This window comes from Monodon monoceros, unplaced genomic scaffold (genome assembly GCF_005190385.1).
Source record: "Monodon monoceros isolate NGI ecotype Baffin Bay Population unplaced genomic scaffold, NGI_Narwhal_1 Super_Scaffold_21, whole genome shotgun sequence".
In the NCBI taxonomy this organism is placed as follows: Eukaryota; Metazoa; Chordata; class Mammalia; order Artiodactyla; family Monodontidae; genus Monodon; species Monodon monoceros.
The window spans coordinates 55,875,182-55,900,078 of NW_021703778.1; the positions used below are offsets into that span (position 1 = coordinate 55,875,182).

The 24,897-nt window shown below is 38.5% G+C and overlaps 1 protein-coding gene across 4 annotated transcripts in view; it reads right to left on the bottom strand.

The window, feature by feature from the left end:
• The window catches only part of LEO1 (LEO1 homolog, Paf1/RNA polymerase II complex component), a 60,253-nt gene that overhangs the window by 22,148 nt on the left and 13,208 nt on the right, over nucleotides 1-24,897 (bottom strand). For 3 of the 4 annotated variants that reach the window (XM_029236951.1, XM_029236950.1, XM_029236949.1), the window contains exons 1-5: nucleotides 16,017-16,851; nucleotides 13,339-13,443; nucleotides 9,340-9,434; nucleotides 8,237-8,382; nucleotides 7,434-7,518 (exon numbers count right to left, since the gene is read on the bottom strand). In XM_029236951.1, coding sequence (XP_029092784.1) covers nucleotides 7,434-7,518; nucleotides 8,237-8,382; nucleotides 9,340-9,434; nucleotides 13,339-13,443; nucleotides 16,017-16,851 — 1,266 coding nt within the window. Of the gene's footprint in view, nucleotides 1-7,433; nucleotides 7,519-8,236; nucleotides 8,383-9,339; nucleotides 9,435-13,338; nucleotides 13,444-16,016; nucleotides 16,852-24,897 lie in introns of those variants that run through there. The other variant, XM_029236952.1, reaches the window with a different exon arrangement.

Genomic DNA, 24,897 nt, shown 5'->3' on the forward strand with positions numbered 1-24,897 from the left:
CACTCAAAGCAGTGTGCACACTGGGACCCAGGGGAAGGAGCAGTGACCCCACAGGAGACTGAACCAGACCTATCTGCTAGTGTTGGAGGGTCTCCTGCAGAGGCAGGGGGCGCTGTGGCTCACCGCTCGGACAAGGGCACTGGCAGCAGAAGTTCTGGGAAGTACTCCTTGGCGTGTGCCCTCCTGGGGTCTGCCATTAACCCCACCAAAGAGCCCGGGTAGGCCCCAGTGTTGGTTCACCTCAGGCCAAACAACCAACAGGGAGGGAACTCAGCCCCACCCATCAGCAGACAAGTAGACAAGTTTTACTGAGCTCTGCCTGTGAGAGCAACACCCAGGTCTACCCACCACCAGTCCCTCCCATCAGGAAGCTTGCACAAGTCTCTTAGACAACCTCATCCACCAGAGGGCAGACAGCAGAAGCAAGAAGAACTACAATCCTGCAGCCTGTGGAACGAAAACCACATTCACAGAAAGATAGACAAAATGAAAAGGCAGAGGGCTATGTACCAGATGAAGGAACAAGATAAAACCCCAGAAAAACAACTAAATGAAGTGGAGACAGGCAACCTTCCAGAAGAATTCAGGATAATGATAGTAAAGATGATCCAGGACCTTGGAAAAAGAATGGAGGAAAAGATCGAGAAGATGCAAGAAATGTTTAACGAAGACCTAGAAGAATTAAAGAACAAATAAACAGAGATGAACAATACAATAACTGAAATGAAAAATACACTAGAAGGAATCGGTAGCAGAATAACTGAGGCAGAAGAATGGATAAGTGACCTGGAAGACAGGATGGTGGAATTCACTGCCATGGAACATAATAAAGAAAAAAGAATGAAAAGAAATGAAGACTGCCTAAGAGATCTCTGGGACAACATTAAACCCACCAACATTCACATGATAGGGGTCCCAGAAGGAGAAGAGAGAGAAAGGACCTGAGAAAATATTTGAAGAGATTATAGTTGAAAACTTCCCTAACATGGGAAAGGAAATAGCCATCCAAGTCCAGGAAGCGCAGAGAGTCCCAGGCAGGATAAACCCAAGGAGAAACACACCAAGACGCATAGTAATCAAATTGACAAAAATTAAAGACAAAGAAAAATTATTAAAAGCAAAAAGGTAAAACGACAAATAACATATAAGGGAACTCCCATAAGGTTAACAGCTGATTTCTCAGCAGAAACTCTGCAAGCCAGAAGGAAGTGGCACGATATATTTAAAGTGATGAAAGGGAAGAACCTACAACCAAGATTACTCTACCCGGCAAGGATCTCGTTCAGATTCAACAGAGAAATCAAAAGCATTACAGACAAGCAAAAGCTAAGAGAATTCAGCACCATCAAACCAGCTTTACAACAAATGCTAAAGGAACATCTCTAAGAGGGAAAAACAAGAGAAGAAAAGGACCTAAAAAAACTAACCCAAAACAATCAAGAAAATGGTAAAAGGAACATACATATCAATAATTACCTTAATTGTGAATGGAATAAATGCTCCAACCAAGAGACACAGGCTTGCTGAATGGATACAAACACAAGACCCATATATATGCTGTCTACAAGAGACCCACTTCAGACCCAGGGACACATACAGACTGACAGTAAGGGGATGGAAAAAGATATTCCATGCAAATGGAAATCAAAAGAAAGCTGGAGGAGCAATACTCATATCAGATAAAATAGACTTTAAAATAAAGAATGTTACCAGAGAAAAGGAAGGACACTACATAATGATCAAGGGATCAATCCAAGAAGAAGATATAACAATTATAAATATATATGCACCCAACATACGAGCACCTCAATACATAAGGCAACTGCTAACAGCTATAAAAGAGGAAATTGACAGTAACACAATAATAGGGGGGACTTTAACACCTCACTTACACCAATGGGCAGATCATCCAAACAGAAAATTGATAAGGAAACACAAGCTGTAAATGACACAACAGACCAGATAGATTTAATTGATATTTATAGGACATTCCATCTAAAAACAACAGATTACACTTTCTTCTCAAGTGTATGTGGAACATTCTACAAGAGAGATCACATCTTGGGTCACAAATCAAGCCTCGGTAAATTTAAGAAAACTGAAATCATATAAAGCATCTTTTCCGACCACAACGCTATGAGGTTAGAAATCAATTACAGGGGAAAAAAACATAAAAAACACAAACACATGGAGGCTAAACAATACGTTACTAAATAACCAAAAGATCACTGAAGAAATCAAAGAGGAAATCAAAAAATACCTAGACACAAATGACAACAAAAACACAACAATCCAAAATCTATGGGATTCAGCAAAAACAGTTCTAAGAGGAAAGTTTATAGCAATTCAATCCTACCTCAAGAAACAAGAAAACTCTCAAATAAACAATCTAACTTTACACCTAAAGGAACTAGAGAAAGAATAAACAAAACCCAAAGTTAGCAGAAGGAAAGAAATCATAAAGATCACATCAGAAATAAATGAAAAAGAAATGAAGGAAACGATAGCAAAGATCAATAAAACTAAAAGCTGGTTCTTTGAAAAGATAAACAAAATTGATAAACCATTAGCCAGACTCATCAAGAAAAAAGGGAAGGGCTTCCCTGGTGGCGCAGTGGTTGGGAGTCCGCCTGCCGATGCAGGGGACACGGGTTTGTGCCCCAGTCCGGGAGGATCCCACATGCCGCGGCACGGCTGGGCCCATGAGCCATGGCCGCTGAGCCTGCGCGTCCGGAGCCTGTGCTCCGCAATGGGAGAGGCCACAACAGTGAGAGGCCCACGTACTGCCAAAAAAAAAAAAAAAAAAGAAAATGAAAAAAGGGAAGACTCAAATCAATAGAATTAGAAATGAAAAAGGAGAAGTAACAACTGACACTGCAGAAATACAAAGGATCATGAGAGATTACTATAAGCAACTATATGCCAATAAAATGGACAACCTGGAAGAAAAGGACAAATTCTTAGAAAGGTATAACCTTCCAAGACTGAACCAGGAAGAAATAGAAAATATGAACAGACCAATCACAAGCACTGAAATTGAAACTGTGATTAAAAATCTTCCAACAAACCAAAGTCCAGGACCAGATGGCTTCACAGGTGAATTCTATCAAACATTTAGAGAGGGGCTAACACACATCCTTCTCAAACTCTTCCAAAAAATTGCAGAGGAAGGAACACTCCCAAACTCATTCTACAAGGCCACCAACCCTGATACCAAAAGCAGACAAAGATATTACAAAAAAAGAAAATTACAGACCAATATCACTGATGAATATAGATGCAAAAATCCTGAACAAAATACTAGTAAACAGAATCCAACAACACATTAAAAGGATCATACACCATGATCAAGTGGGATTTATCCCAGGGATGCAAGAATTCTTCAATACACGCAAATCAACCAATGTGATATACCATATTCACAAATTGAAGAAGAAAAACCATATGATCATCTCAATAGATGCAGAAAAAGCTTTTGACAAAATTAAACATCCATTTATGCTAAAAACTGTTCAGAAAGTGGGCACGTAGGGAACCTAATAAAGGCCATGTATGACAAACCCACAGCAAACATCATTCTCAATGGTGAAAACCTGAAAGCATTTCCTCTAAGATCAGGAACGAGACAAGGATGTACACTCTTGTCACTATTATTCAACACAGTTTTGGTAGCCATGGCAATGAGAGAAGAAAAAGAAATAAAAGGAATACAAATTGGAAAAGAAGAAGTAAAACTGTCACTGTTTGCAGATGACATGATACTATACACAGAGAATCCTAAAGATGCCACCAGAAAACTACTAGAGCTAATCAATGAATTTGGTAAAGTTTCAGGATACAAAATTAATGCACAGAAATCTCTTGCATTCCTATACATTAACAATGAAAGATCCGAAAGAGAAATTAAGGAAACAATTCCATTCACCACTGCAACAAAAAGAATAAAATACCTAGGAATGAACCTACCTAAGAACGTAAAAGACCTGTACTCAGAAAACTATAAGACACTGATGAAAGAAATCAAAGATGACACAAACAGATGAAGAAGATATACCATGTTCTTGGATTGGAAGAATCAATACTGTGAAAATGACTATACTACCCAAAGCTATCTACAGATTCAACGCAATCCCTATCAAATTACCAATGGCATTTTTTACAGAACTAGAACAAAAAACATTAAAATTTGTAAGGAGACACAAAACACCCTGAATAGCCAAAGCAATCTTGAGGGGAAAAAAACGGAGCTGGAGGAATCGGACTCCCTAACTTCACACTATACTACAAAGCTACAGTAATCAAGACAAAATGGTACTGACTCAAAAACAGAAATATAGATCAATGGAACAGGATAGAAAGCCCAGAGATAAACCCACACACCTATGGTCAACTAATCTATGATAAAGGAGGCAAGGATATACAATGGAGAAAAGACAGTCTCTTCAGTAAGTGGTGCTGGAGAAACTGGACAGCTACATGTAAAAGAATGAAATTAGAACACTCCCTAACACCACACACAAAAATAAACTCAAAATGGATTCGAGATCTAAATGTAAGATCAGATACTATAAAACTCTTAGAGGAAAACATAGGCAGATCATTCTATGACATAAATCACAGCAAGATCCTTTTTGACCCACCTCCTAGAGAAATGGAAATAAAAATAAACAACTGGGACCTAATGAAACTTAAAAGCTTTTGCACAGCAAAGGAAACTATAAACAAGATGAAAAGACAACGCTCAGAATGGGAGAAAATATTTGCAAATGAATCAACGGACAAAGGATTAATCTCCAAAATATATAAACAGCTCAATATTAAAAAAACAAACAACCTAATCAAAAAAATGCGCAGAAGACCTAAATAGACCTTTCTCTAAAGAAGACATACAGATGGCCAAGAAGCACATGAAAAGCTGCTCAACATCACTGATTATTAGAGAAATGCAAATCAAAACTACAGTGAGGTTATCACCTCACACTGGTTAGAATGGGCATCATCAGAAAATCTACAAACAACAAATGCTGGACAGGGTGTGGAGAAAAGGGAACTCTCTTGCACTGTTGGTGGGAATGTAAATTGATACAGCCACTATGCAGAACAGTATGGAAGTTCCTTAAAAAATTAAAAGTAGAATTACCATATGACCCAGCAATCCCACTACTGGGAAAAGAGAAAAGCATAATTCAAAAAGACACATGCACCCCAGTGTTCATTACAGCCCTATTTACAATAGCCAGGTCATGGAAGGAACCTAAATGTCCATCAATAGATGAATGGATAAAGAAGACAAATGGTACATATATACAATGGAATATTACTCAGCCATAAAAAGGAACGAAATTGGGTCATTTGTAGAGACGTGGATGGACCTAGAGACTGTCATACAGAGTGAAGTAAGTCAGAAAGAGAAAAACAAATATCGTATATTAACACATATATGTGGAATCTAGAAAAATGGTACAGCTGAACCAGTTTCCAAGGCATAAATAAAGACAATGACATAGAGAACAGACGTATGGACACCAAGGGGGGAAAGCATAGGGGCGGGGTGGAAGGGGAGGATGAATTGGGAGATTGGGATTGACGACATATATACACTAATATGTATAAAATAGATAACTAATAAGAACCTGCTGTATAAAAAATAAATAAAAATTTTTAAAATAAAAAGTCTGTTATACACTGACATTTTGTAGTCTAAGCACCAAGGTTTTAGAGTAAACTACTTCTTTCTAAACTCTGATGCCTACACTACAGTCTGATTTACATGGTCTTAAAATACAGATACATTGACACTTGCTGATGTATCATGACAGAAAGTGAGGGGAAAATGCAAAAATCAATAAAAAGTAAACAAATAAGGCACTATCACATTAATTTATATAAATGGTGAGAAAGAAAGGCAACAGAATAATGCCAGAGGTACTAAAACAGGCTTGAAAAATTCACAGTGCTCAGCCTAAATCAACAGATACACATGTTCTGAGGAAAGATATTAAGAGATAACCTAATGGAGACCAGGGTGGGGAAGCAAGGGGAAGAACTGCAAAACATCAAAAACAGTCTAAGTACTATTCTTATTAATTGTCTGACCTTGACCAAGTTAATGGTGCCTGTTTATCTCCAGTTTTTCATTTGATTTGCATTTCCATTAAGAGGGAGGAGTAATGACATTTCACTGAAAAGCTTTGGAAGCCCATGGATTTTAGGGAAACCATCGTATATATCAAGGTTCTTTAGGTGCTTGTGGATCTATCACACTTGAAGATATGGAATTACTCTAAAATTTCAGCCCCTGAATTCAAAGAATGCCAGAATGCCACTTCTTAACATTTTAACACCATGTACAACATCCACCAGGAAAAAAAAAAAAGTATTTACAGGAAATCCTTCAGATTTAAGAATTTTAAATGCATAGCTCCAATTTCAGTATCATGAGTTCAACTGGTTCCTGTTTTTTGTTTTTTAATTAATTTATTTATCTATTTTTGTCTGCACTGGGTCTCCGTTGCTGCACACGGGCTTTCTCTAGTGCGGCAAGCTGGGGCTACTCTTCATTGCAGTGCGCGGGCTTCTCATTGCGGTGGCTTCTCTTGGTGCAGAGCACGGGCTCTAGGTGCGTGGGCTTCAGTAGTTGTGGCACGTGGGCTCAGTAGTTGTGGCTCAAGGGCTCTAAAGCGTAGGCTCAGTAGTTGTGGCGCACAGGCTTAGTTGCTCCACGTCATATGGGATCCTCCCAGACCAGGGATCGAACCCATTTCCCCTGCATTCTCAGGCAGATTCTTAATCACTGCCCCACCGGGGAAATCCCAACTGCTCCTTGTTCTTTGCTACAACTCAGCTCTAAAGCATCTGCTTAAACTTACACCCTCCTTGATTAAAGGAAGATTAGAGGCCGTCCTTGGATAGAGGTAACCAGATAGTACAAGGTATCAAAGAGAAGCATTAGGAATTTAGTACAATAAAAATCTCTTCTAATAGTGAACAAGAACAATCGGAAGAATACAAAGACAGCCATATGGTAAAGTGTTAGGTACTAGAGATAAATTCTCCTTTTGTATCTGATTTGTTTATCCATAGATCAAAGAGCCTGAAGAAATTCCCCTTGCAGGAATTTGTTAGAACTTAACCCACAGTACGTATGGCGGTAGCTGCTCTAAACACCAAACCCCAGTACAACTTATTCTGAAGAAAGTAGCTAATAATTTTTTTAAAGTCAAAAAAGTTTAACACTAAGAAAAGTAACAGAAAAGTGACACCTTTTACAGAGAAAAAGCTACGTATTTTCTTTCTAAAAATATTCTCAAAAGGTAGATAATTTGTTTGTTGATAAAACAAGAAACATAAAAAATCATTTTCAAAAGCTCAAGTCCCAAGTTAATATTCCTAGGTTTTACTTTATAAAAGAAAAAAAAAGCACAGAATAGTACCTTTAATTTTAACCTGGTTCTACCTTCTTCATCCAGCATTTCCTCATCTTCAAATTCATCTTCATAATATTGAGGATCAAAAGGTCTACAAATTGTTTTTAAAATAAACTATTAATCACATTTTGTAAGAAATATCATTACTGTTATATAATGCAACCCTAAAAAATCACAATAATTAAAAATCATAATGGTCAACTATAAGGAAGCATTCAAATTACTGTACCGTCTTGAAATTTGGTGTTAATACATATTGCTTGAAATAAAGTGCAAGCAAGGCTAAATATTCAAACTATTCTTTATTCTTATATGTCTTCCAAAGAGTAGACCACACATACTCTAGCTTTCCACATCATTTTGCTTAGGGAAAAAATTTTAAATTACACAAGAGCTTGCATGTTACTTAGTGAATAATACCCATCAACACTGTTTAACCGTCCAAAACCATTAGTTTTTCTAGATCCACAATGACTGCTACAGTAGACATTGGCAGTTTCTCTAGCAAACTTCACCACTCTCAATTCCAGCTTTTTCAGGGATCCATTAGTCAGAAACAACCAAAGACTTGTGGTGTCTATTAATTCATAAGAAATACCAGACTGCTAAAAACAATTACAAGCATTAAAAGTCTCCTTTACCAATAGTCCATACTTTTTCTATCACAGTATATACTTGATTTATTTTTTCAGAGCTACATAACCAGTTTTCCATTTTGTGATTAGTCAACTCATACAAAATAAGAAAAATATCAACATTCTACATATCTCTATCCAACATTAAAAAACACTATTAACTGATCCCCTTACCTGGGCTCTACACTGAGAAAGTTGGGCAGCTTAACAAAATACAAGTCATTTCCTAAATCAGTGTTTACTTTGGGTATTTCTACTTCTATTCTGGTCTCAGGAATTGGCTCCTCCTCCTGCTGATCCTGAGGCAATCCATTTTCATCCTAGTAAAAGAGTCACAGAATTTTAGATCTTGATGGGACCTTAGAGGTGGTCTAGCTCAACTTCCACACTTTAATTGCTTAGGCAGATAAGAAGTATAATGAGACATGACTTTAGGGCTAACATCCATCCCTACCAACCAATTCCCCAAAAACCTCATGCAAAACAAGATCTGTTTGAAGGCATCAATATAAGAAAATATCTCTTTTGTGATAAATCTACCTTCCACATATTCACTGATAGAAGTGTGAAATTAATCGGCACTTCAATATGAAGTCACTCTATCAATTAAAATCAGAGAAGATTATCAACAAAACACAAAAAACATTTAAACCAATGGTTCTCAATTCACAGGTCCTTGCAGTCTAGTCTCTTAAGGTATGGCGCCAACCTCATGCTGGGCAGTTCTTTCTTTCTTTCTTTTTCTTATCCATTTTTTCCCAGTGATAACATCTTGCAAAACTATAGTGCAATATCACAACCAGGAGACTGACCCTGATACAGGCAGACACAGGACATTTCCATCACCACAAAGATTCATGCTGCCCTTTTACAGCCACATCCACTTCCCTCTTGCCCTCATCCCTCCTTAATCTCCATTAATCTCTTCTCCATTTCTACAATTCTGTCATTTCAAGAATGTTATAGAAGTGAATTCATACAGTATGTAACCTTTTGGGACTGGCTTTTTCTCACTCAGCATAATTCCCTGCAACTTCATCCAAGTTGCTAACGTATATCAATAGTTAAATCCTTTTCATTGCTCAGTAGTATTCCGTGGATGGATGTGCCATGGCAGTTATTTCTAATCCTCCTTATAACCAAGTGTTCCCTAATTAACTGAGAATGTCATCTGTTTGTTGTATTTTCATACCGCAATTCATTTATCGACTTCCTCTTCCCAGCATAGAAGACAGATTTAATACCCTCCTCCAATTCTCACTGGTAATTCTACTTACAACAGGCTGTCCTGGAGTGGGTGGTTTATCTTCCCCATCACTCCCTGAAGATATATCATCTGCACCTCCAAAGAGATCCATGGTTCCACTATTATCTTCCATATAGGAGAAAAAAATGCTTAGTATTAATATCTATAACAATGATTCTTCAAAGCTATCACTTCAACATATTCCCAAGGTTTCTAGACCAAGCACCCAGAAACCACTCAAACACAACTCTGAGCCTGGCTCTCAAAGATCTGACAAGAATGTCTATGGAGAGGGAAGAAGGCAAATCCAGTGAAGGGCAAAGCTGCACAGGAGGCACTCCTTTCTCCCTTCACTCACCGCATCCTTGTTCTTGCACTTTCCTCTATTCCCCAGGAGCCCAAAAATATCCTCCTACAATCTAGATACTCAAATTTGGGGCTTAAGCACTCTACACAGGCCTATTCTCTATAGAGTCCCTCAAGTTTTAAAATTACAGGTCCATGTCTACCCAGGTCCCCCTCCTCTCAAGCAGAACTTCACCCAGGTATAAGGCAAAACAACAACATCAACAACCATCTGTAATAAATCAATAAATCAAGGTGGGGTAGTAGAGGAGGTGACAGGAAGATAGGAGGGCAGTCAAAAAGAAGACTGCTTGAAATTGGGGTTATAAGAGAGCTATGATTATTGGTAATGACATGATCTAGGATAAAACCATGGGAGTGAGTTACTGAGACAAGGTGAAGGACAGATCACTGAAAAAGAAGAGGCAACAAAAAAAAAAAGAAGAGGCAACCTATTAGAATGGCCAAAATTCAGAACCCTGACAACACCAAATGCTGACAAAAATGTGGAGCAACAGGAACTCTCATTCACTGATGGTGGGAATGCAAAATGGTACACCCACTTTGGAGGACAGTCTGGCAGTTTCTTACCAAACTAAACATACTCTTACCACATGCCCCAGAAATTGTGCTCCTTGGTATCTGCCCAAAGGATCTGCAAATTTACATCCACACGAAAACTTGCACACGGATGTTTGTAGCAGCTTTACTCATAACTGCCAAAACTCAGAAGCAACCAAGATGTCCTTCAGTAGGTGAATGGATAAACTGGTACTTCTAGACAATGGAATACAGGAACACCTCGGAGACATCTTGGGTTTGGTTCCAGACCACCACAATAAAGTGAATATTGCAATAAAGTAAGTCACATGAAATTTTTGGTTTCCCAAGGCATATAAAAGTTGTATTTACACTATGCAGTGGTCTATTAGGTGTGCAAATGCATTATGTCTAAAAAAAGTACATATCTTAATTTTAAAACACTTTAAATTTTAAAATTATTTAAAAATTATGAAATATTTTATTGCTAAAAAATGCTAACCATCATCTGAGCCTTCAGTGAATCATAATCTTTTTGCTGGTGGAGGGTTTGAAATATCACAAGAATTATCAAAATGTGACACAGAGATATGACATAAGCAAAAGCTGCTAGAAAAATGGCGCCAACAGACTTGCTCAATGCACAGTTATCACAAACCTTCAATTTGCAAAGGACACAGTATCTGAGACGCACAATAAACTGAAGTGCAATATTACAAGGTATGCCTACATTACTCAGTGCTAAAAATAAATGAGCTGTAAAACCATGAACGACATGGAGGACACTTAAATACGTATTACTAAGTGAAAGAAGCCAATCTAAAAAGGCTACTTACTATATGATTCCAACTATGACATTCTGGAAAAGGCAAAACTATGGAGACAGTAAAAAGATCATTGGTTGCCAGAGGTTAGGCAGGAGGCAGGGATGAACAGGCAGAGCACAGAGAATTTTAGGACAGTGCAACTATTCTGTATGAATAGTATGAAGATGGTGTATGAAGATGGTGGATCCATGTCATACATACATTTTTCCAAACCCATAGAATGTACAATACCAAGAAGTGAACCGTAATGTAAACTATGGGTTTTGGGTGATTACAATATGTCATTGTAGGTTCATCAATTTTAACAAATGTACCATTCTGGTGGAGGACGTTGATAGTGGGGCAAGCTATGCATGAGTGGGGGCAGGGCATATATGAGAAATCTCTTGCCCTCAGTTTTGCTGCAAACCTTAAACTGCTCTAAAAAAAAAATTTTTTTTTTTTAAAAAGAGGAGGAAGGAGGAAGGTCACAAGTATTGAAAAGTTCATCTATATGGTAAAATCACCAAAACTACAACTCCATCCAGCAACACTCACACGTCCCCACTTGATTATTTTCTTCTTAGGTCTTATCACCATCTAACATTTAATTTACTTATTGTGCTATTATTCTCCCTACCTTACACTGACCCCACCAGAATATGGATTCTACAAGGGAGAAGTCTTTATCTGTTTTGATTATTGCTACATTCTGAGTGTACAGAATAGTACTAGTACAAAGCAGATTCTCAATAAATAACTGTAAACAGATAAAATAATTAATATATCTAATTCTCACAACAATGCTGTTAGGTGGTTAGCATCACCTCCCTCTTACAGATCAGAAAATTTAAGTGTAGTAAGTAATTAATTTGACCAAAATCATACAGTTGGAAAGTGCAAAGAACCACAAAGACTCTAACTTGGATCATCTGATTCCGAAGTCCATGTACATAGATCTAAAGATCTTTAAGTAAACCCCAGAGCTTGTTCTGTCCAGCTCTCTCCTTTTCTCTCTAGTTGACTCTCTAAATGTTTCCTTTAGTTATACTGTTACTTGTGATAATTTATATAAGCTATTTAACATTAATGCCTAATTACCATTCAGCACAAAATGGTTGTGCATATCAAACTTATGTTTGCTGTAACTTTTATACTAACATCTTATCTTTACTGTATAGTAATTAGCCATTGGAAATGTAGTCACATGAAGAGGTGAACAGGTAGATCTTTTAACTTTACAACAAACCCACCTCACCTAACACTGGGTTTTTATAAACTCTTCATCTAAACCAGAGCTTGCGGACTTCCCTGGTAGCGCAGTGGTTAAGAATCCACCTGCCAGTGCAGGGGACACAGGTTCAATCCCCGGTCCGGGAAGATCCCACATGCCAAAGAGCAACTAAGCCCATGCGCCACAACTACTGAGCCTGTGCTCTAGAGCCTGAGAGCCACAACTACTGAAGCCCGCACACCTAGAGCCCGTGCTCTGCAACGAGAGAAGCCACTGCAATGAAAAGCCCGCGCACCTCAATGAAGAGTAGCCCCCGCTCGCCGCAACTAGAGAAAGCCTGCCCACGGCAAGAAAGACCCAATGCAGCCAAAAATAAATTAATTAATTAATTTAAATAAATAAACCATAGCTTGAAGAATATGGTTCTTCATCTGATATTAACCTATTAAGAACTTAAGAACAAGCTAACAGGCTTCCCTGGTGGTGCAGTGCTTAAGAATGCGCCTGCCAATGCAGGGGACACGGGTTCGAGCCCTGGTCCGGGAAGATCACACGTACCGCGGAGCAACTAAGCCCGTGTGCCACAACTACTGAGCCTGCATGCCACAACTACTGAAACCCGCGTGCCTAGAGCCTGTGCTCTGCAACAAGAGGAGCCACCACAATGAAAAGCCCGCGCACCACAACGAAGAGTAGCCCCCGCTCACCGCAACCAGAGAAAGCCTGCACGCAGCAACGAAGACCCAACACAGCCAAAAATAAATAAATTTACTTAAAAAAAAAAAAAAAAGAGAACAAGCTAACAAGCTGTGCTGGAACTGTCATTATTCAAACCAAAGAATGGACATTGCCATCTCCACCTCAACCAGAGCCTGAGCCCCTAATAGCAGATTCACTCCGGCTATAAATGAAGCAGGTTCTTCAACTAATTAAGTGCAAGCAGTTTCTAATATCTGTACAACTTGCCTGTGTACACTAAATGTACCCACACTCTCTTCTGTGCGTCTTGCAGTCTGGGGCCAGTGCCCAGGGTTGGGAATGCACTGCAGCTAAATGCAGAGAGAGGGACGGAAATACAGATATATAAAAGAAGTAATCTGAGTACCTTTTGGCACCTCAGTGTCACTATCTGCTTCTGAATCAGATGCAATTGCATTCTTGCGTTTCATTCGTAAAACTTCATCTTCACTATCACTGCCTCTTGCAGATTCTGTAAGAGGAGAATCAGAAGATCTGCATAATCACAGTCATTATCATTACTTAGAATTTTGTGTTTTAAAAGCAACATTAGGAAAATAAATAAATAAATAAAAGCAACATTAGGGATAAACAAACTGTGGTACACCCATAAAATGGAAAACTACTCAGTAATAAGTAAGAATGAACTACTGATACATGTAACGATTTGGGTAAGGCTCAAATGCATTACACTAAGTGAAAGAAAAAAGGTTACACACTGTATGATTCCATTTATATGATGACATTCTCAAAAAGACAAAACTACAGTGACAGAACAGAGCAGTAGTTGTCAAGGGTCACAGGTGGGGAAGTATATAACTACAGAAGGTATAGAATGAGGGAGTTTTCTAGGGTGACAGAACTATTCTGTATCTTGACTGTGGTGGTGGTTACACAAATCTATACATGCACTGACACTAACAGAACTGTACATACACACACAAAAATCAACTTACTATAGTAAATTTTAAAATAAAATTAATAAAGGGAACATTGGTTTCTGTAAGCAGAAAAACTTGGGAGAATGCAAAAAGCAGTACTGAAACTTATAATTAAATTTATATACCACTCATTACAGAAGAAAAAAAAAGAGGTAAAAATATTGCAATGGAAGAGACAAATATATCTGGATGGTACAATTATTTACCTAATTGTAAACTTCAAACATGAACCACTATAATAAAGATGTGGCACATATATACAATGGAATATTACTCAGCCATAAAAAGAAACGAAATTGAGTTATTTGTAGTGAGGTGGATGGACCTAGATTCTGTCATACAGAGTGAAATAAGTCAGAAAGAGAAAAACAAATACCGTATGCTAACACATATATATGGAATCTAAAAAAAAAAAAAATGGTCAAGAAGAACCTAGGGGCAGGATGGGAATAAAGATGCAGACCTACTAGAGAATGGACTTGAGGACACGGGGAGGGGGAAGGGTAAGCTGGGACAAAGTGAGAGAGTGGCATGAATATATATACACTACCAAATGTAAACCCGATAGCTAGTGGGAAGCAGCTGCATAGCACAGGGAGATCAGCTCAGTGCTTTGTGACCACCTAGAGGGGTGGGATAGAGAGGGTGGGAGGGAGGGAGACACAAGAGGGAAGAGATATGGGGATATATGTATATGTATAGCTGATTCACTTTGTTATAAAGCAGAAACTAACACATCTTTGTAAAGCAATTCTACTCCAATAAAGATGTTTAAAAAAAAAAAAAAAAGAACCATTGTAGAACTAGTTAAGAATTAAGCAGAATGACCAGCTACAAGATTCCTAATATGACCCTAGTTTTATATTAGCCTGCTAGTATTTGGGAAGTAGTGCATGAGCCTTAATGATTTTGGTAACAGTACAAATAACTCTACCCAGAACTAGTTACTGAGTACTTACTGCAGTCCTATAGTCTATATAGACCTATATCCATCTCTGGAAATTTTCTGATCTCCTCTCCTAAATAATGCTAAAATGTGGTGTTGAATGCTATCCTGAGGTATGTATTACAGGGGAAAAGACCCCCTCTCTCCATACTGCAGCTCTTAAGAAGACAGGATCAATATGTAATTATAATCAATCACTTATAAAAATGAAGCAATCCAGATATTAATTACTTCAGGAAGACTTCCAACCTAATCAAAGTGACTTTTATATAATACAAAAAAAGAAGATGGCTAATTGTTTTAATATTCTATATGAGAACGTGTTAACTTCAGGAAAACAGTGTAAATGACTATTATAAAACGGGGTCCAAAAGCCAAAGTTCAGCTCTGTGTTTCCTGCTGTCTTTAGGGAATGAATGTTCTGATCCAAGCACATCTCCCCAGGATGAGGATGCATATGTCAAGCTATCATAGCTCATTGAGATCATCCAGCTGTGCTTTCACTTTCTGGATATTACGCTCCCCAGGTCACCTCCTGATTGTTATAATTTGGCATCCAATGTAGATTCTCCCCCAAAGGAAAGGATACAATGATAAGAGAGAACTAATTGATGCTCTTGAAACAAACAATTTTGCAATTCAATTTTTATAGTTTCCTGTGAATTTGATTAGTTTGAGTAAACTCCTTGGAGCCTGATTACTCTGGAGGATGAAATTTTGGATCTCAAATAAACTGAGCTGGAACCTGGTGTTCACACTTCATTATAGCTACCCTATGGGGGAGTTTCAATGGTATTGGGTTTTTTCGCCCAGGCAAATCTATTCTCACCTGAGGCATGCTCTTAGTTACCCACAAAAATGGAACTAACTATTTGATATCTAGCTACTTTAGCACTATACATCTTTCTCTAAGACTTTCCTCTTTAAATTTTTTTCTTCCTGATCTATCATATATTAAATGGAAGGGGAATAGAGAGAAATAATACATGGATTAGGAAAATGTTTAAAGGCAAAATGTATAAAGTTAGAAAAGGCTAAAATGGAGGGACAGAAGAGAAAAAACAGGGTACTAAAAGTAGGAACGTGAAAAGAATAAATGAGCCCCTGCTGTACCTGAATGCTTCTACTAAACCATTATGGTTCTCATAAATGTATTACCTGACTTATGGTCTTGTTCCTCTTCATCATCTGAATGCCTGTGTTCTTCATCTGAGGCCTGTGGCCTTTCGTCATCAGAATTTTGCATTTTCTCCTCATCAGACATCCGTGGCCGCTCTTCATCATCTGAATTCTGTTTCTCGTCGTCATTATCAGAAGCTGCCGGCCGTTCGTCATCAGAATTAGCCTTCTCCTCCTCAGACAGCTGTTGTCTCTCATCATCTGAAAGCTGAGGCCTCTCCTCATCATCTGTGTTCTGCATTTTCTCCTCCTCATCAGAATTCTGCAGTTTGTCTTCATCAGATGCTTGTGCCCTCTCCTCCTCCTCATCAGAATTTTGTATCTTTTCATCATCTGACTGGTCACTTTTATCTTCTCTGCACCATTTTTCATCATCTGAATGTGCTTTTTCAGAACCTTCCACTTCTGAGTGATGGCTCCCTCCATCTGATCTATGACCTTCATCGTCATCATCATTGTGGGCTTCTGATCCACTGTGCTGATCTACATCTGAGGGATCGTTGTCTTCATGGTCAGAACGCTCAGAAGCTTCTGATCTATTGTCTGATCCTTCAGAGTGATTATCACTCCCACTATGATGAGAAGCTCCCTCATCCTCACTGTCATCTCCAAACAGTTCCTTATTACTTGGTTTTCCTGAGTCATCTCTTTCATCTTGATCACTTTCACTTCCAGAGGCATTACTGCCAGAAGCAACATTCTCTTGATCAGAATCTGAGCCTGATCCAGAATCAGAATCTATGGGATCATATAAACACAGGGTGATGTAAGCAAAAAAAGCAGAATAAGGAACACCAAAAGTCCATCCTAACATAAAAGCAATGAAAAAACTTGTCAAAAGCTGTTAGCATCTATCTTCTCAGACTCTGGAAACTAACTAAAAGTTGCAGCAACCAGGGGAATGCTTAACAAGAAAAAAAAGCTGAGTCTCAGTAAGAAAAAAGGGGTGTTTTAACATACCCCCCCACCCCCAACCCACCCCTTGGTCAAGGGTACCTTGAAGATAATAGCCCAAATTTCTGGTGCATGTACCACTAATGGAGGAAGCAGAAGGCACCTCATTTGCAAAGAATCATGGTTGTTAGTTTTGATCTGTCTGGTGGATCACTGAAAGGACTGGCTCAAAAGGCTTGACTTTATCTCACCTAACTTGGAACTCTCTTGTTGCTAAGGAAGCTACCTGAGAGTGTTGGTCAAAAACATTTACAGGCAAATGGATTAGTTGCCTCTGTATGGGATAATGGAAAGCAGTTGAGGCAAACAACAGACTAACTAAAAAGCTTGGGAGAAAAGGCTGAGGAATGACAAAATATAAGGGTTTTTAAAAGCTTCCACAATAAACGAAAAAAAAAAGAAAAGAAAAGGAAAAACACCACCCACATATTCCTACTGACCTGAAAAGCCATGCACTTGCCCAGGGCTGCGCACATGCTCAAGAAAGAACCAAGAAGACCCTAAACTCTCACTTCCAGCTGACCTTCAGGCTCTGTGCAAGCAGGAAATGAAGGCAAAGACAGGTTGTAAACAACCTGGTTGAGTGCTGAAAACATGCCCTAACACACACACAGAGCCAACCTGCAAAGGCTGGGAGTTTTTCGTTATTGTTTTTGTTTCTTTTTGTGGCATTTAAGGAAATCTCTGTCCAATCACTAGCTGACCACTAAGCTAATGGAACAGAGACTTTAGTGGCTATACACAACAAAGACTGCAGACTTTACAAAATCAGTTCAAAAGAGTCAATAAACAATAACTACTGCAACAAAGAGCAACAACAAATGCTGGGGGTGGGGTGGGGGAAAGAGAGTGCTGTCCTGAGTAACCACATTATAATATTCAAAATGTCCATATATCAACAAAAAATTATAAGGCCTGCAAAGAAAGAAGGAAGCATGGCCCATACATATGAAAAAAGGCTACACACTGTCCCTGAAGAAGCCCAGTCAATGAAAATGATGTCTTACGAAATAGAGAATATCAATAAAAAGACAGATATTATAAAAAAAGAACCGAACAGAAATTCTGGAGTTGGAAAGTACAATAAATGAAATGAAAAATTCACTAAAGGGACTAAACAGCAGATGTGAGTAGGAAGAAAAAAGAATCAGGAAACTTTAAGATACATCAAATAAGGGCTTCCCTGGTGGCACAGTGGTTGAGAGTCTGCCTGCCGATGCAGGGGACATGGGTTCATGCCCTGGTCCGGGAAGATCCCACATGCCGCGGAGCGGCTGGGCCCGCGAGCCATGGCCACTGAGCCTGCGCGTCCGGAGCCTGTGCTCCGCAACGGGAGAGGCCACGACAGTGAGAGGCCCACGTACCGCCAAAAAAAAAAAAAAAAAAAAGATACATCAACTGAGATTATCCAGTCTGGTGAACAAAAAGAGAAAAGAATGAAGAAAAATGAAAAGTCTAAAGACTTGTGAGAAACCAGCAAGTGTACCAATCTATGCATAATGGGAGTTCCAGAAGAAGAGAAAAAAGAGAAAGGGACAGAAAGAATATTTGAAGAAATAATAGCCAAAAACTTCCCAAATTTGAAGAAAGACATCAACATACACATACAAGTTGATCAACAAATACCAAGTAGGATAAAGTTAAAGAGAGCCACACCTAGACACATCATTATCAAACTGTCTAAGACAAAGAAAAAATCCTGAAAGCAGCAAAGCAACAGGTCCCATACAAAGGGATCTTCAATAAAGATAACAGTTGATTTCTCATCAGAAACCATAAAAACCAGGAGGCGATGGTATGAAATATTCAAAGTGCTGAAAGAAATACCATCAACCAAGAATTCTATATCCAGCAAAACTATCCTTCAAAAATGAAGGAATTATGAGCAACAACAGCAACAAAAGATAAATTGGGTTTCCTCAAAATGAAAAGCTTTTATGCAAGAAAGGACATTATCAAGAAAGTGAAAAAACAGCTTACAGAATGGGAGAAAATATTTGCAAACCATATATCTGTCAAGTATATGTATATACTTACAGTATAGTATCCAGAATATATAAAGAGTGTTTACAACCAAAAGACAAAAACCCATTTGAAAAATAGACAATAGACTTGAATAGACATTTCTGCATAGTTACACAAATGAAACAAGTACATGAAAAGATGCTCAATATCATTAGCCTTTAGGAAATGGAAATCAAAACCACAATTAGATATCACTAGACACCAACAGCAATGGCTGTATTTTAAAGAGCGGGGTGGGGGGGAAGTAAAATAAGTATTGGCAAGGATATGAAGAAATAGAACACTCAAACACTGCTGGTGGTAATTTAAAATGGTCCAGCTGCTATAAAAAATGGTTTGGTTGTTTCTCAAAAAGTAAAACAAAGAATTACCATATGACTCAGCAATTCTACTCCTACATATATACCCAAAAGAACTGAAAACAGGCACTCACACAAGTACTTGTACACAAATAGCATCACTATTTAAAAGTCAAAAGATGGAAATAACCCAATGTCCATCAACAGCTGGATAAACAAATTGGGATATATACACAGAGTGGAATACTATTCAGTCATTAAAAAGATATGAAGTACTGATACATACTACAATGTGGATGAACTTCAAAAACATGATGGTAAGAGATAGAAATCAGACACAAAGGGCCACATGTTAGGAATTCCCTGGTGGTCCAGTGGTTAGGACACCACATTCTCACTGCCAAGGGCCCAGGTTCAATCCCGGGTTGGAGAACTAAGATCCCACAAGCTGCGAGGCGCAGCAAAAAAAAAAAAAAAAAGCCACATGTTTTATGATTCCATTTGTATGAAATGTCCAGAATAGATAAATCCATAGATGCAGAAAGCAGACTGATGGTTCATGGGGGCTAGCAAAGGGAGCAAATGGCAAGTAACTACTTAATGGGTATGGCGTTTTATTTTGAGGTGATGAAAATGTTTCAGAACTAGACAGAGATAGTGGCTACACAACATTTTAAAGGCACTAAATACCACTGAATTGTTCACTTAAAAATGACATATTCAGGGACTTCCCCAGTGGTCCAGTGGTAAAGAATGCACCTTCCAATACAGGAGACTCGGGTATGATCCCTGCTCAGGGAACTGAGATCCCACATGCCACAGGGCAACTAAGCCCTCACGCCACAACTACCGAGCTCGTGCGCCTCAATGAGAGAGCATGCATGCTGCAAACTACAGAGTCCATGCATCCTGGAGCCCGTGCGCCACAACTAGAGAAAGAAAAAAATGGCATATTCTGCAACCAAACTGAAAAGAAGTAAAACTGTCACTATTTGCAGATGACATGATATTATATATAGAAAATCCTAAAGACTCCACCAGAAAACTGTCAGAACTAATAAATAAATTCAATAAAGTTGCAGGATACAAAATCAATATACAGTTGTGATTCTATACGCTAATAACGAGCTATCAGAAAGAGAAATTAAGAAAACAATCCCATTAACGATTGTATCAAAAAAAGTAAAATACTTAGGAATAAATTTAACCAAAAAGATGAAAGACCTGTACGCTGAAAACACTGATGAAAGAAACTGAAGAAGATACAAATAAATGGAAAGGTATTCCACGCTCATGGATTGGAAGAATCAATACTGTTAAAATGTCCATACTACCCAAAGCAATCTACATATGGAACACAATCCCTATAAAACTTCCAATGGCATTTTTTCACAGAAATAGAACAAAGAACTCTAAAATTTGTATGGAACAAAAAAAACCCCAAATAGCCAAAGCAATCTTGAGATAGAAGAATAAAGCTGGAGGCATCATGCCCTTGATTTCAACCTGTATTACGGACACAAAAATCAATGGAACAGAATAAAGAGCTCAGAAATAAACCCACACATATATGGTCAATTAATTTACAACAAAGGAACCAAGCCAAGAATACACAATGGGGAAAGGATAGTCTCTTCAATAAATGGTGTTGGGAAAACTGGACAGCAACATGCAAACGAATGAAACTGGACCACTATCTTACACCATATACAAAATTTAACTCTAAATGGATTAGACTTAAATTTTAGACGTGAAACCATAAAACTCCTAGAAGAAAACAGGCAGTAAGCTCCTTGACATGGTCTTGGTTATCATTTTTTGGATATGACACCAAAAGCAAAGGCAACCAAAGCAAAAATAAACAAGTGTGACACATCAAACTAAAAAGCTTCTACACAGCAAAGGAAGCCATCAACAAAATGAAAAGGCAGGGCTTCCCTGGTGGCGCAGTGGATGAGAGTCCGCCTGCCGATGCAGGGGACATGGGTTCGTGTCCCGGTCTGGGAGGATCCCACATGCTGCGGAGCGGCTGGACCCGTGAGCCATTGCCGCTGAGCCTGCGTGTTTGGAGCCTGTGCTCCACAACGGGAGAGGCCACAACAGTGAGAGGCCCGTGTACCGCAAAACAAAACAAAACAAAACAAAAATGAAAAGGCAACCTACTGAATGGGATAAAATATTTGCAAATCATATATCTGATAAAGGGTTAATATACAAAATATGTAAAGAACACATACTATTCAATAGCAAACAAACAAACAATACAATTAAAAAATGGGCAGAAGACCTGAATAGACACTTTCCTAAAAAAGACAGATGGCCAACAGGTACATAAAAAGATGCTCAACATCACTAATCAGAGAAATGAAAATCAAAACCACAGTTAGAATGGCTATTTTCAAAAAGACAAGAAGTAACAAGTGTTGGAGAGGATGTGGAGAAAAGGGAACACTTGTAATTGTTGGTGGGATTGTAAAGTGCTGCAGTCACTATGGAAAACATTATGGAAATGCTTCAGAAAAAGAACAGAACTACTATGTGATCCAGCTATTCCACTTCTGGGTATTTACCCGAAGAACACAGAAATACTAATTTGAAAAGATATATGCATGTCTATGTTCATTGCAGCATTACTTACAATAGCCAAGATATGGAAACAACCTAAGTGTGCATCTAGAGATAAATGGACAAAGAAAATGTGGTGCATATATACAATAAAATACTATTCATGCCACTGTAAATATGACATATATATATAATGGAATATTATTCAACCATAAAAAAGAAGGAAATCTTGGGAATTCCCTGGTGGTCCAGTGGTTAGGACTGGGCGCTTCCATGGCAGGGGGCCCGAGTTCGATCCCTGGTTGGGGAACTAAGATCCCACAAGCCATGTGGCACAGCCAAAGAAAAAAGGAAGGAAATCTTGCTGTTTACAACAACATGGATGGATCTTGAGGGCATTATGCTAGGTAAAATAAGCACACAGAGGAAGACAAATACCGTATATATGATATCACTTATATGCGGGATCTAAAAAAACAAAAACACAAAACTCACAGATACAGAGAATAAATTGGTGGTTGTTAGAGACTGAGGGAAGGGGGAGAGGTGGGCAAAATGGGTGAAGGGAGTCAGAAGATACAAACTTCCAGTTATAAAAAAAATAAGTCATGGGGATGTAATATACAGCATGATGACTACGGTTAATAGACTGTATTGCATATTTGAAAGTTGCTAAGAGAGTAGATTTTAACAGTCCTCATCACAGTAAAATAAATTCTGTAACAAGGTATGGTGACAAATGTTAACTAGACTTACTGTGGTGATCATTTCACAATATGTATAAATATCAAATCATTATGTTGTACACATGGAACTAATGCTGTATGTCAATTATACCTGAATAAAAATAAAATAAGATGGTAAATTTTATGTTATGTAAATCTCACCTCAATAAAAACAAATTTAGAGTTTGTTGCCAGTGCCCTACAAGAAATGCTAAAGGGACTCCTTCAGGCCGAAATGAAAGGACAATGGGCAGTAACTTGAATCCTCAAGAAGAAATAAAGAACACCAGTAAAGGTAACTAAATAGGTGAGTATAAAGGTCAGTATTAATGAATTTCTAGTTAGTGACTCCTCTTTTTTCATAAGATTTAATTTAAAAGACAATTGTATAAAACAATAATTATAAATCTACATCACTGGGCAGTGTATAAAGATGTAACTTGTGACAACAATAAAAAGGTGAGAGGACGAAGCTACATAGAAAAAAAGTTTTTGTATACTATTGAAATTAAGTTGGTATTAATACAAACTAGATTGTTAGAAATTAAGATTAATTGTAGTCGTCAGACTAACCATTAAGAAAGTTACTAAAACTAAAAATATTCAAAGAAACAAGAAGGGAATCGCAACAGTACACTACAGAAAAAGCAGTCATAAAGGAAGACAGTAATAAGAAGAACTGAGGAAGAAAAAAGACATGACATAGAAAACAAATATCAAAATGGCAGAAGTCCTTCTTACTGGTAATTACTTTAAACATAAATAAATCAACTCCTCCAATGAAAAGGCAGAAATTGGCAGGATGAATTTTAAAAATGATCCATCCTGGGACTTCCCTGGTGGCACAGTGGTTAAGAATCCACCTGCCAATGCAGGGGACACAGGTTCGAGCCCTGGTCCGGGAAGATTCCACATGCCACGGAGCAACTAAGCCTGTGCACCACAATTAGCCTGAGCTCTAGAGCCCACAAGCCACAGCTACTGAAGCCCATGCGCCTAGAGTCCGTGCTCTGCAACAAGAGAAGCCACCGCAATGAGAAGCCCACGCACTGCAACAAAGAACAGCCCCTGCTCCCTGCAACTAGAGAAAGCCCGCATGCACCAACAAAGACCCAACGCAGCCAAAAATAAATAATTTTTTAAAAAAAAGATCCATCTATGTGCTGTCTACAGGACAGTATAACAGTAGTTATACTGTTTATATAGTATAACTATATTAGTAGTTATACTAATATCAGGCAAAATAAGTCTTAAGAAAAATTGTTGCAAAAGACAAAAAAGGACATCATAAAATGATAAAAGGGTCAATCCAACATGAAGATATAATTTAAAACATATATGCACCTGCATGTAAATCAATGAAGTTACAACACACCCTCACACCGTACACAAAAATAAACTCAAAATGGCTTAAAGACTTAAACATAAGACATGACACCATAAAACTCCTAGAAGAGAACACAGGCAAAAATTTCTGACATAAATCGTACCAATGTTTTCTTAGGTCAGTCTACCAAGGCAACAGAAATAAAAGCAAAAATAAACAAATGGGACCTAATCAAACTTACAAGCTTTTGCACAGCAAAGGAAACCATAAGCAAAATGAAAAGACAACATACAGACTGGGAGAAAATATTTGCAATTGATGTGACCAACAAGGGCTTAATTTCCAAAATATACCAATAGCTCATACAACTCAATAACAAAAAAACAAACAACCCAATCAAAAAATAGGCTGAAGATCTAAACAGACATTTCTCCAAAGATGACATACAGATGGCCAACAGGAACATGAAAAGATGCTCAGCGTGGCTAATTATTAGAGAAATGCAAATCAAAACTACAATGAGGTACCACATCACACCAGTCAGAATGGCCATCATTAAAAAAGGCTACAGATGGGCTTCCCTGGTGGCGCAGTGGTTGAGAGTCTGCCTGCCGATGCAGGGGACACGGGTTTGTGCCCTGGTCCGGGAAGATTCCACATGCCGCGGAGCAGCTGGGCCCGTGCGACACGGCCGCTGAACCTGCGCGTCCGGAGCCTGTGCTCTGCAGTGGGAGAGGCCACAACAGTGAGAGGCTCGCGAACCGCAAAAAAAAAAAAAAAAAGTCTACAGATAACAAATGCTGGAGAGGGTGTGGAGAAAGGAAACCTTCCTACACTGTTGGTGTGAAAGTACACTGGTGCAGCCACTATGGAGAACAGTATGGAGGTTCCTCAAAAAACTAAAAACAGTGGCCATATGATCCAGCAATGCTACTCCTGGGCAAATATCCGGACAAAACTATAAT